The sequence below is a fragment of the Thermobia domestica genome, chromosome 2, assembly GCF_964235325.1.
Source record: "Thermobia domestica chromosome 2, izTheDome1.hap1.1, whole genome shotgun sequence".
In the NCBI taxonomy this organism is placed as follows: domain Eukaryota; kingdom Metazoa; phylum Arthropoda; class Insecta; order Zygentoma; family Lepismatidae; genus Thermobia; species Thermobia domestica.
Genome location: NC_137455.1, coordinates 35,884,624 through 35,897,024, shown reverse-complemented (window position 1 = coordinate 35,897,024; position 12,401 = coordinate 35,884,624). Strand labels below are relative to the sequence as shown.

General features: G+C 36.2%; 1 protein-coding gene across 1 annotated transcript in view; it reads left to right on the top strand.

Annotated features, from left to right (window-relative positions):
* LOC145678976 (piezo-type mechanosensitive ion channel component-like) overlaps nt 1-12,401 on the top strand; it is an 89,694-nt gene that overhangs the window by 3,121 nt on the left and 74,172 nt on the right. Inside the window, exons 3-4 of the mRNA XM_081749579.1 lie at nt 2,331-2,594; nt 11,021-11,111. Of these exons, the coding sequence (XP_081605705.1) occupies nt 2,331-2,594; nt 11,021-11,111 (355 nt within the window). The remainder of the gene's footprint in view (nt 1-2,330; nt 2,595-11,020; nt 11,112-12,401) is intronic.

The following is a 12,401-nucleotide window of genomic DNA, read 5'->3' as shown; positions in this document are numbered from 1 at the left end:
ATTAGTGTGACCGAGAGAAAGCATAAAAGGAAAATGGGGCAGAAGGGACCAAATACAACGTTTAAGCAAAGGCAGTTAGTAATTTTTCACCATGCAAAAGGTCTATCGTACAAGGAAATTGCAGATCTACTCAATATTTGCAAAAGCACGGTTTTGACATTGTACAAAGATTTAATAGAGATTTTGAATCGAGTCAGTGCCTCAATAGGATCGACCTGTGAAACTGAATGATGTGAAACCTGAGAAAAAAGCAAATTGATTCAGAAAGTGAAGCAAATTCCAGAATAGGTGCGCTGAAATGAACAGTAGAGATGTATGAAGACACAGGTAAGACAGTGCATCCTGAAACTGTGCGGCGAGTGTTGCGAAGTGAAGGGTTTAATGGGAAAATAGCTAGAAAAAAGCCTTTTATTAGTAAAATTAACAAAGGTAAAAGAGTTAAGTTCGCTAAAGTTCATATTGAGAAGCCCGGAACTTGATGGAATGTCGTGTTATTCACGGATGAATCAAAATTCAATCTCCATGAGTCCGATGCCAAGGTAATTGTGTGGCAGAAGCCAAATACAGAGTTAGATTCTGCAAATCTTCAACCTAAGGTAAAGCATGGAGGAGGAATTGTGATGGTATGGGGGTGTATTTTTGCATCGGGAGTGTGAGAACTGGTATTTGTTTAAGGGATTATAACAAAGGAGGTTTATTTGAATATTCTCCGCAAAATCTCCACCAAAGTGCTGAAAAATTAGGAATTATGGGGATGTTTAAATTTTACCAGGATAATGACCCGAAGTATAAAGCGCATGTGGTGCGCGAATGGTTGCTGTATAATTGTCCGAAAGTGCTTGAAACACTACCGCAGAGTCTCGACCTTAACCCTAGAGAGCATATCTGGGATGAGCTACAGCATAAGGTCAAACGGGTACAAGTAACGTCACGAGACGATTTGAAAAGGGCTCTCCGCGCAGCATGGGATGACATATCGCCCCATTCTACCAACAAACTTGTTGAAAACATGTTCAACCGTTTACAGGAAGTCAGGAAACGTCGTGGGTTTCCCACTAAGTACTAGTGAAGCGTTTGTGAGGAAGCAACAACACACACAAAACGTCTATGTAGTAGGTATCCGAATATTAAAGTGACGTTGCAAATACACAGTGTCATCAGTATCTGTAAGTTCTTTCTGCTTCTTTCGTTCAAGACACCGTATTTGTACTTCTTTTCTTTCTGTAAGTATATGAATATCTAAATACCTAATTTTTTCACTCACACGGCTCTCATTTATTTCATAATCCTTCCTACTTTTAACAAAATGCAAGTGTCCGAATATTAATGTGAGTTACTGTAGTAAATTTTTATTGTTTTTGTTCATTAATCATAAATTCATTAGTACACATTTATAGCTTGAGTGATAGAGGAAAAAGAAAACTAAGTTTTAAAAATGTGTATATTGTATTATGATGGAATTTCTTTGTTTTCACAGTTAATTTTAACATGGCAACTGAAAAAATAATACATTTAAAGAAATAAAAAATACAGTAGACTCACGAGTATTCGGCCTAATATGACGGAAGAGCAGGTATGATAACAAGAAAACCAGATAGGCCGGAGTTATATGAAATCATTTCTTTGCCCCACCAATACCAGAAGACAACATTTTTATACCAAAACTCACTGTTATAATACAGTACGTATTTTCCCAAGAACAATTTACGAATACCGTACTGTACGTAACAGGAATTATCTAGAGGGGGCCCATCTCTATGGTTGCAATATTACGTCTGGTATTTAATATATGTGGTTTGCTATATTACTCGTGATCCAGAGGGAACCCGGGCCCCACCTTCGGGCGCCCATGGTACGTACTGTATAGTTATAATCAGGAACAGCGGCAAGCGTACTGTATTGAGGTCCGTTACACACTGACGAAACAATTAACAAGGAGCAGAACGTTGCTCTTTTCCTGTCACAACTTGTATTTTGCACACGACACGTAGGAGGATCGTAGCAGACGCCAGCTTCTAATGCCTTGGCAATGTTGCCAATGCAACACCTTGCAAAAGAAAACTAGACCGGATAGTCGCGAGCCGGATACTCGGGAGTCTACTGTAAAATAAAACAACAGAAAATTATTGAAAATTGATATTACTTTCATTAATATACAAAGTTGAATTTTATTTCTTTTCTCTGTCGCTTCCATTTTTGGACAGTATTATTTTATGTGCTAAAAATCTTTGATTGACAGTATTAACTAATTAATTGCTGGAAAATTTTAGATTATTTTTTTTTTCAAACTTTGTTCGCTGTATGTAAACATTTAATGCTTTGTTCTTTAGACGTGGAGCATTGCCTACCATAGTTGGCTGACATTTATTTGGTTACTTTGGGCAAGTCTTTGTTGGCTCATGAGGAACCAGAGACAATTTACGCTACTTTGTTCTCCGTTTATTGTTTTATACGCCGAAATTCTACTTATAGCAGACTATATTTATGGACTGGATTTAACAGAAGACCAGTTGCCTTCGAACCTCGAAGGAGTTAACCTTAGTCAGATCGGCCTTATTAAGTACCGTATACCTTTTGAGCCTTTGGTGATTAAAGTAAGTATGTTGCAATGTTCTGTAGCTAGAGTCTAAATAATGTACATCGGAATTTAACACTTCATCCATTTATTATAAAATGTCTTATAAAACTTTACGAAGTTTTTCTAAATTTCTATGTCTTTTTAAATGAAGTTTTTGTAAATTTCTATATCTCTTTAAATGTTTCCAATGTATGGTAAGAGTGAAACCCCTCGGCTCACCATGTGGCCTCAGAAACTAAAGGATATTTATCTTAGTCCAGAGCGGCCTCAGACGGAATCGGTTATACTCCGTAGCTCATAGCAGCCCCGGGATTAGGTATTAAAGGATATCTCCGTTGCTCATATCAGCCCCGGGAGTAGGTATTAAAGGATATCTCCGTAGCTCATAGCAGCCCAGGGAGTAGGTATTAAAGGATATCTTCGTAGCTCATAGCAGCCCCGGGAGTAGGTATTAAAGGATATCTCCGTAGCTCATAGCAGCCCCGGGAGTAGGTATTAAAGGATATCTCCGTAGCTCATAGCAGCCCCGGGAGTAGATATTAAAGGATATCTCCGTAGCTCATAGCAGCCCCGGGAGTAGGTATTTAAAGATATCTTCGTAGCCCATGGCGGCCTCAGGAGAAGGGTATTGTAGGTTATCAATCAGCACTGGCACTGGTAACTTCTTCGTTCCGTCATTCTGTTTTATAGCCATGTTCTTGGAGGGAGGACTCATGGTGGGATATCGGCTTTTTTCGTAGTTTTCCGAATCTTCATCGTTTCTTCCTGTAGTTATAGCCTCCTTTGGTCTACCACAGTTTGTTTATAAATGTAAAAGCATGTATTTGTAGTGAACACATGTGGTTTGCAGTACGTGTAGGTATACGGATCCTTGCACTATGTTCAAAGTTTAGAGTAGTGTAGGAAACAATGATAGAAGAAATATTTGTCACCATTAATATGAGCTGCTCGAAGGGTTGTATGTATAAAGAAATACCAAAAAATATTCTCTTATTTTCTCTCTCTCTCTCTCTCTCTCTCTCTCTCTCTCTATATATATATATATATATATATATATATATATATATATATATATATATATCGTTTTTCTTGTTGTTTTGAAGTTCTGGTTCTGATTCTGATTCTGATTGAAGTTCTGACAGCGTAAATGTTCTATGTGATTTGTAGTATGTTACTTATAAATGGGATTATTATTGTGCAGTACATATGTATACTGCAGTATAAATAACAGATCAAATATCTGTTACTACAGGTTAGTTAAAGAAAATTTCAACCTGGATGTACTGGCAATGGATGTAAGTAGTTTTAAGAAGTCTATTAATTCTGTAAGACAAACGTAATTATTACCAATAGCTTTATTAACCTATATAATCTGTATAACGTATATACTATGTAACACTGTAATTAGGCCTGTGCCTGTTGTGTTATATGTCAATAAATCAAAAATCAAAATCTTCTGCTACTGTTCATATATAGGCCTATAGATGGGGGCATCATTCCCTTCTGTCCAGATTAATGTTATTCACCACTGAATTTTGATTTCTTTGAACGAAAGTGGGCAGCTTCAAATTTCTATCTTCTTATAAATGATTAAGATTTCTTAATGTCCTGTACTTCCTGAAAATAATGTTTTACATCTTTAAACTATTTAGAGACTTGGTTTAGCGATGTGTCACTCGCGAGTGAGCCGGCTCTTCTGACCGACTCTTTTGAATGAATAAGTTAGTCGTGGCTGACTTGAAATGAGCAACTACTCTTTAGGAGCTGGCTCTTCGGGAGTCATTGTTCTTCAAGAGTCGGGATTCTTCAGGAGTCGTAGTTGTTTTGGAACCACTGTTCTCTGGGAAGCACGATTCTTTCACTCATAAATCGCTCTTTTGTTTCACGATCTTGGTTGATTTAGTCAGTTGCTCCTTTGGTTAGAGAGGTGGTTTCGCTGGTTCTTACTGGAGTGAGCGCCACTTCAGTCTAGTTCAGTTAAGTGTGCGTTACCATAGATGTTAATGTATGTAGGCTACATGTATGTGTAAATTTGACATTAATAAACTAAAAATAGTACCAGCGGCGTAGACTAAATCTGGACCTGAGAAGTAGAGTAGTATAAGTCACATTTTATTAATTTTACAGGAGAAGCAAAAAACTGTTTTGAAGACGCTATTTTGGTTAATTGCGTAATTTTTTTATTGAACATTTTAAAACTGTCACATAACTTTTCTAACATGGTCTTTAAAGTAAACATTTTTGCTTTATTCCGTGTCCTAAAGTTGTATTTTGCAATGTTAGCAACAATGTTTTATGTGTTAGTGCAAAATGACTTGTAATATTTTACCACAAAACTTTGTTTTCGCTATATACTAGCAAAGTAATAACTGCAGTTTAAAATGAAAGAAACATTGTAAAGTAGTAATTTCAATGTATCACGCATGTGGTACAATGATATTATTGTTTTACAGGGTATTTACTCATAGAAATAATTGAGATTTCAATGATTACACTGAGAATCATTCATGTTCCATATCACTTGAGTCCCCGTCAGCATTACGATGCGGTAGGTTTCTGTAGTACTCATGCCAAATGATGGGGACCCACGTTAAAAGTCTTTGAATATCCTTGTACTTAGCCGAACTGATGGGCTTCAATGAATCACTTAATTGGGGAACTTCGTCCGGCCACACAGCATATCGCGTAGGTTTGTTTAGGTCAACACTTTGAAAGTTTTCACCGAAGTTCTCCTTGTAGTATAGCACTCCAGGACTATCTTTTCGTACTTGCATGTGGACCATTTTTGATATAAATACATCTTGTTCACTAGTATCTTTTCTAGAAAGACGCAAAGGACTTGAGCGTTGTCCACACAATGCCTTGAAATTCTTGAAATGTTCAAGCTTCATGTTAACAACTATAAAAGGTTGTTTGTGTCTGCAACTTCTAACAAGTTGTTGCCAATCCCATGGTGTCATTATCGAGAAATGCGGAAGCACTTTCCTTGCCTTCTCAATCACAGCATGTTTGGAATTCACTTCCAAGTGAGTGTGACCTCTTAGAAGAAACTTGTGGTTGATAATCTTCAAGTTCGGAAACTTTCGAAGCAACCACATGTATAAAGACACAATCACAAGATTCCGGTTTTGTCCACTGCAATTGTCAGACCAAACTGTTATCACTTCAACATCACTGTTGGTAAGCTCTATTTCTGCCCACCTGTATAAACCCGAAGCCATTTCATTGGCACCTCTCCCAGACTTTGTTTCATCCCACATAACACAGTAAGTTTTCTGGGTAGTACTATCAAAAATAGTGTAATTGAATGTCCACAATTTCCGTAAGTAAAAACTTTCAGAATTTTTAAGCAGTGATGTTTGGAGATACTTTTGTAAGTCAACCATAAGAACCCGTTCTTTACAATTGCCTCTTGCTCTGTTCTTATCTTCCCATTTCAAATTGTATCGTTTATTAGCCTCTTCCAAGTGATTATCATAATCGAGTTGGAGCTTATTTTTGTCTTCTTCACTTTGATTCTCTTTCAAGCTGGCAACAAAACTGTCACAAGTGTCATTTTCGGGCATTTTAAATGATAAGTTGAATTCTGAATTGAACACCGCTCTATAATAAGACTCTTTCACAACGTTTGCTTCCGGTACACCATTCTGTATACATTCCTCGCGATACAGTTTGTACATTTTTGCTAAATTTAATTCGGAACCCAAGTACTTTACTGATTTTTCACGGGAATAGTGACTACTATGTGTTGGAAATCTTGAAATGTGGTGTATTACTTGTGCACGTACTTCTGGAGATATTTTATTTGGAGGCTCATGTTTTCCCCTTCTATCTTCCATAACAACACCTCCGTCTTGCAGTTTTTTTAGTGCAGTGGTCACAAACTGGGCAGAAATATCGAGTGTCGTCAAAAAGAAGCGTTTACAAATTCGTATTTTTCGACCTTCGATTCGAAAGCTGTAGCAAAGACTTGTGGTCCTTTGCCCACTCCTTTGGCCACTTCTTTCCCTCTGACTTTGATGGGCACCTTCTCCACACAAGACACTATGAACTGCCGTTTTTGATTGATCATTACATTTGAATTCCAAAAGTTTTTATGGATATGTTTCCTTTCACTCTCGGAGATAGGTTGAAAGCAACGCCGGCGACAATTCCCAGGACAACCAGGTCGTACACTTTTCGCGGCCACGATTTTATTTGTTCTAGAAACATACTCCTCTCCTGCTGCTCTCTTCCTTTTGAGAATTTCAGATTTTCAAGTAGATTTATCTCTACGTCTCTTCCTTGATTTTTTAGTCTTTGTAGTTTCTTCAGGGGGTGAATCTGAAACTGATGAAGGTTCTTCATAGTCGGGATCATCAATATCATCAACATCCAAAAGATCATCCATACTACATACATCGCTTGGTGCAGTAGGAGTACACTTTAAGCCACTAGGTCCTGGCACACCAGCTCCATCTGAAACGATAAAAATTTTTAAAAAATCAATAACACAAGTCACAATATTCTGAGAAGCATATTCATTAATCTCTGTAGATGGACAAGTAATGTTTTAGTGTGTAGGTTGGCTATACTGGCTTTCAGTGTCAGCCTCTGAGGAATACGGTATCATTGAATCACTAAATCGCTTGTAGTGAACATTTTGTAATATTAGAGAAACAGCCGCGAGAGGGAAGCAAGAGGCTGGCACTGAAAGCCAGTCTAAAAATTTACATACAAAAATATTACTTGTCCGCCTACAGGGGTTGTAACTTTACGGATATGCCTCAGCGTTTGCTTTTGTATCCGAAACTTTTCGGAATCTAAGGGAGGCTTGTTGAGTCCTGCCGAGTCCAAGGGGTCTGGGGAACACAGATGAAGAACCGCTGATCTGGACTGAATGACGATCAAATCCAAATAAACGAATGCACAAAGTGAGTTCGAAAAACAAGATTACAATAATCTACGTGTTTTATTCAAATTATTAATCCAGATGTTTTAGTGTGTTTACACTTCATTAAATACTAGTCTTTGTATTCTTACTTTTCGAACTTGCCTCGTACATTTCTGTATTTGAATTTGTTGTTCAGTACATATCAGGAGTTCTTCAACTCTTCTTCGCGGACTCCATGGATTCGGCAGGACACTCTTAGTACTCCAATTAGGTTCAAAAAAGTAATTAATTAATGAGACAACAGCTTCTGATCTTACTGCTTTGAGAGCGAACAAAAAGTAAACATTTACGGGATTATGTACGACATAAAAGAAATAAAATTAGATTGGCCGAAAACCTAGACACATGCATCGCAAGTTCTCACAGTAGCATCATATGTTCTAGCTTAGAACTTCCTTTATAAGCAATGAGAATAAAAATATGTGAGTTTTCATGTATTTTCCCCATCAAAATAAAATGAGGAATGATTAAAATGAGGGTTGCAATATTAGAAAAAAGTATTATGCCAATTCCGTGTTAATTTTCGACGCTTCCCGAGACTGAGTCTTTGCAGATTCCTGATATGCGCCGTTTCAAAATTTAAATAAAAAAAAAAATGTGGATGGACCAGATACGTTTTGCGTGAGTTGCATCGGTCTCGTTGTAATGTATTGGCAAAATCCTCTCCCTGCCCAGCGCATACTGAAAGAATACCACGAAACTTGTATTTCTGCATATAATATCCCCTTTTGTTTAAAAAAAAAAAATATTTCCAAATAACTTTTTCTGAAAGCAACTCTGGAAATACAGATTTTTTATTTCTGATTAACTCTTTTTAAAAAGATGGATGAGTGAGATTTAATTATTATCTATTAAAAGAGATTAAACCAAAACGTCCTCTCTTTACTTATTCCTTCTAAAATTAAAATAAACAAGTACTTACCAATATCTTCCCTATCATCTTCAATTGCTTGTTTGTGGACCATTTGCAATATCCTATGATTTCTCTCAGCCATTTTGCAGTGCGTCTGCTCGATTCAACAACCGCATAAGACTAAGCACCCGCTGTTTTATTTTTTTTTTTATATAGAAGCTACATTGTCGCTTATTGTGGTAATCGATTATTGCGCTCCAGAGAGAGTGAATTTAACACCTATGTGCTTAAATACACAAATATGATAAGTCAGAAGTAAAAGATATAATTATATATTTTTGAGAGGTATAAGATTTCAAGTCTGACTTAGAATATTATTATTTGACAATAAAAAATATTTTTATATGTTCTTGCAAGGTAGACTATTTCAAGTCTGACTTAGAATATTAGTATCTGAATATTTATATCGAAGGATAAGCTAAGTGCACATAGCATTCTTTACCTCTTACACAAACTGTGACTTGGATTAGTTTACAACTGGCTATTTCCGAAACTAGCTGCTTTTGGATCTAGATCAATTTACCACTGGAAGCATCGTGCTAATATAAGTAAGAAAAAGATGATAACTCAATTTCGACCAAAAAGTGACTTGGCATAGTCTACTTCTCAGGTCCAGAAATGTTTTGCACTTTAATGCGACAAGTTAAACAATGAGAACATAAATGTGCACAGTGCATCTGCAGTAGCGCTAAAAAAATGACTTCCATAAAGTTTTCAAATGTTTAAAAAAATACTTTAGGGGTCACTACCATGTTTTACAATTTCAACATAATCGAGTTCTTTTATTGAAATTTCTATTAAAATTAATCACACTTGTAAACATGAAAACGAAATAGCCTGCAAAATTAAGGTTACTAAAAAGTGTTTAAAATATATTTACTCATCTTTATGTAGTTTGGTACACTAATTCCAAAAACAACATTCATATTTCTGTATCGCGTAAGGTTTCTATATAAAAGAGAGTCATACAAGGAAAAGCAGCTTTTATATTCTTACTTTATGAACATACTTTATGAAAAGTTTACAGTTTACCTTTCAGTTTTCAAATAAAACTCGATCAAATAGTTTACAGGTCCTCATGTTGCCTTTTTTACTTAAAAACTCCATCTGATAGTGGAAGATCTCTCTGCAGCATCAAACAGTAATCTGCTAGCATGTTGACGTTCCATCTTCTCTGGTACCTTCACTCCATATCCTTGATACTTTGATCGAATTGCTCCCCCTGCTCGTTACTTACTGCACTTAGATTTTCCGCCAAGTAATCTAAATATGATTTAAGGAAGTGCAGTTTTAAATTCATTGAGCATCCCAAATCTTTGATGAATTTTACTCGCATGTTTTCTACAATGAGCTTGAAGTCAAGGTCCTTAAAGTTACCAAGAAATTTGTGAACGACTTTTTTAAACAAACTCCAAGCCTCTTGCAGGTACGGTCATCATATCATCGAACTCTATATCTTTCATTAGTTTTCTGATGTCTGGACTAATAAATACACCCTCTTTCAATATAGCTTCTGAAAGTCATGGAAACTTTTCAGTCAAGTATCGAAAACATTCTCCCTCTTTTGACAGATCTTTTACGAACTGTTTCATGACGCCAAGTTTAATATGAAGTAGCAGGAGCAGGATTCTACTAGTATCAGCTAAACTTTCCCTATTATATTTTTACCTGTAAAGAAAGAAGCAAGAGAGAGAAGAGAGAGAAAAGGACGTTTGGAAAAAGTGAAAGAGCGTGAAGAAGCAAATAAATGATTACTTTTCGAACGAACATCAATTCCTCCAGATGCATGTGAACAAAACAGTTTAACTGAAAGTGAAAGTAGTTCGGTACATGAAGAAGTGGTTTCATCTTATGATCCACCTCCAAAGAAAAGAGGTAGAAAGAATATTCGAGACAGTTACATAGCTGCAAGCCTTGATACAGCAAAGTTAAGTGATAGAAAAGCAGCTGTTGTTTTGACTAGTACACTAAAAAGTGAGGGATGCTACCCTTCCGAGCATAATGTGAACAAATCTTTTGTTCGCCGTCTTAGAATCAAAATCAGAGAAAGGAGAACTCAAGACTTAAAAAGTGAATTTTCAGCTAGTGTACGTTTGACCGTTTAATGGGACGGTTAACTCTTAGAAAATATTTCAGGTAGTGAAACGGTTTATAGATTAGCAATTATTGTTTCAGGAAATGGCATTGAGCAGTTACTAGCTGTTCCAAAACTTCAGACAGGAACAGGGAAAGCAACAGCTTGTTCTGTTAATAAAACATTGGAATAGTGGAGAGTTACAGACCAAGTGAAATGTATGTGTTTTGATATAACATCAGCAAATACTGCGTTACGTAGTGAAGCATGTGTCCTTCTAGAGCAAAATATGAGAAAAGAAGTTCTTTATTTGGCTTGCCGACATTATATTCTCTGATTATATATATTCAACAAAAGTTTGAATTGCTCTTTCATGTGATGTATTATTTATACTTATAAGTTAGTTGTAATAAATACTACAAAGCCTTAAGGCTTTCCGATATTCATTTTGAAACACCCTATATATATATAAATACGAGAATAATCATTTTGAGAGAAAAATATTTTATTTTATATTTTTAGAGTGCTTGTACAGTCATATTCTGGCTGACACTGCGAGTATACATACGAGAACGTCAAGAAAAACAGATGTTAAGAAGTTCCGAAGGTGGAGGTGAGATAATATTTTGAAATGTTCTTTCTTCTTATAAATACAACAATTTCAAGAATTTACTATTTGCCAAGCAATGTTGACGAAACAATTTTCTTGTTTTCTTCTGATATAAATAGACTTTGTTCATATTCGGTAATCAATATATTTTTTTAAAGTTCAGTTTTTAAATGACAAAAGAAAAGAATTCGCAGATCACAAGTGATAATAAACTATTGAACATTAAGAGGTGAAATAAAGGGTTCAAATATTTCTTTAATTCAGCGCACTAATGAATAATTAATGTATTAACTTGGACTAATCTTACGAGGGTGATTTAGAAAGTAATGCCTTCAAGTCCACTACTTGGCCAATAATACGGCAAACTTTCTGAACTGTTTGTCATTAATGCGCTGATGTTTAAGCTATAGAATGTCACTTGTTTCACCTTTCTGTCTCTTGTTCTAGAGTAATGGAGCAATCTATGGTATTCAGTGGTGAGGGTGACGTCCGGTTGAAGCAGCGGGCTGCCATTGAATTTCTGACTGCAGAAGGTTGTGCGTCCATGAATGTGGAACAAGAGCGCCCTAGACAATATTATTTTACATGAGAAACCGTTATCACGATTCACTTATCTGCATTCGATTTCGAGCCATTTTGAAAATCGGCATTTATTTTCGTGTTTCTAAACAGCTGAAAACGGAAAGCCACTAGGTGACTTGTGATAACGGTGCCTCACGCAAAATAATATTGTCTAGGGCGCTCTTGTTCCATATTAAATCATCTTTTATCTATTTGAAGATATCACATAATTACTGTAAAATTAGCGGTATTTTAATTTCGCCGGGATGAAGACACTTAAGGGCTAACGCTGTAGTTGTGACGCGGAGGCGGAAGCAGTAGTTCGGTAATGGTGTTACTAGCAGCAGCAGTCACCACAATTCTTCGCCGACGGCATAAAAAGAACCTTGTTTCATGTTGGCGCAAGATATTGCCCGTAACGGGGACTATGTTGAAAAATGATGCCATCATTTGTAGCTGACATTGCAAGCTTTCCATTGATACCTGTATCATTATCTGTCAAACACAAATAAAGGTACCATCTTGGAGGCATTATTTTCTGAATCTTCTTTGTAGTATTCGTCTCTTTAGTCTAATTGCCGAAATCCGTCCCAAAGTTTCACGGGATGGATTTCGGCAATTACTAAAAAACACATGAATACTAAGATTAGCCTAAGTAAAGTTTTGCAATTCAGTTTCTTAAGCTACTATGTAATTCCATAATTTACTATTAATAGAAAAGTAGTAATTTCT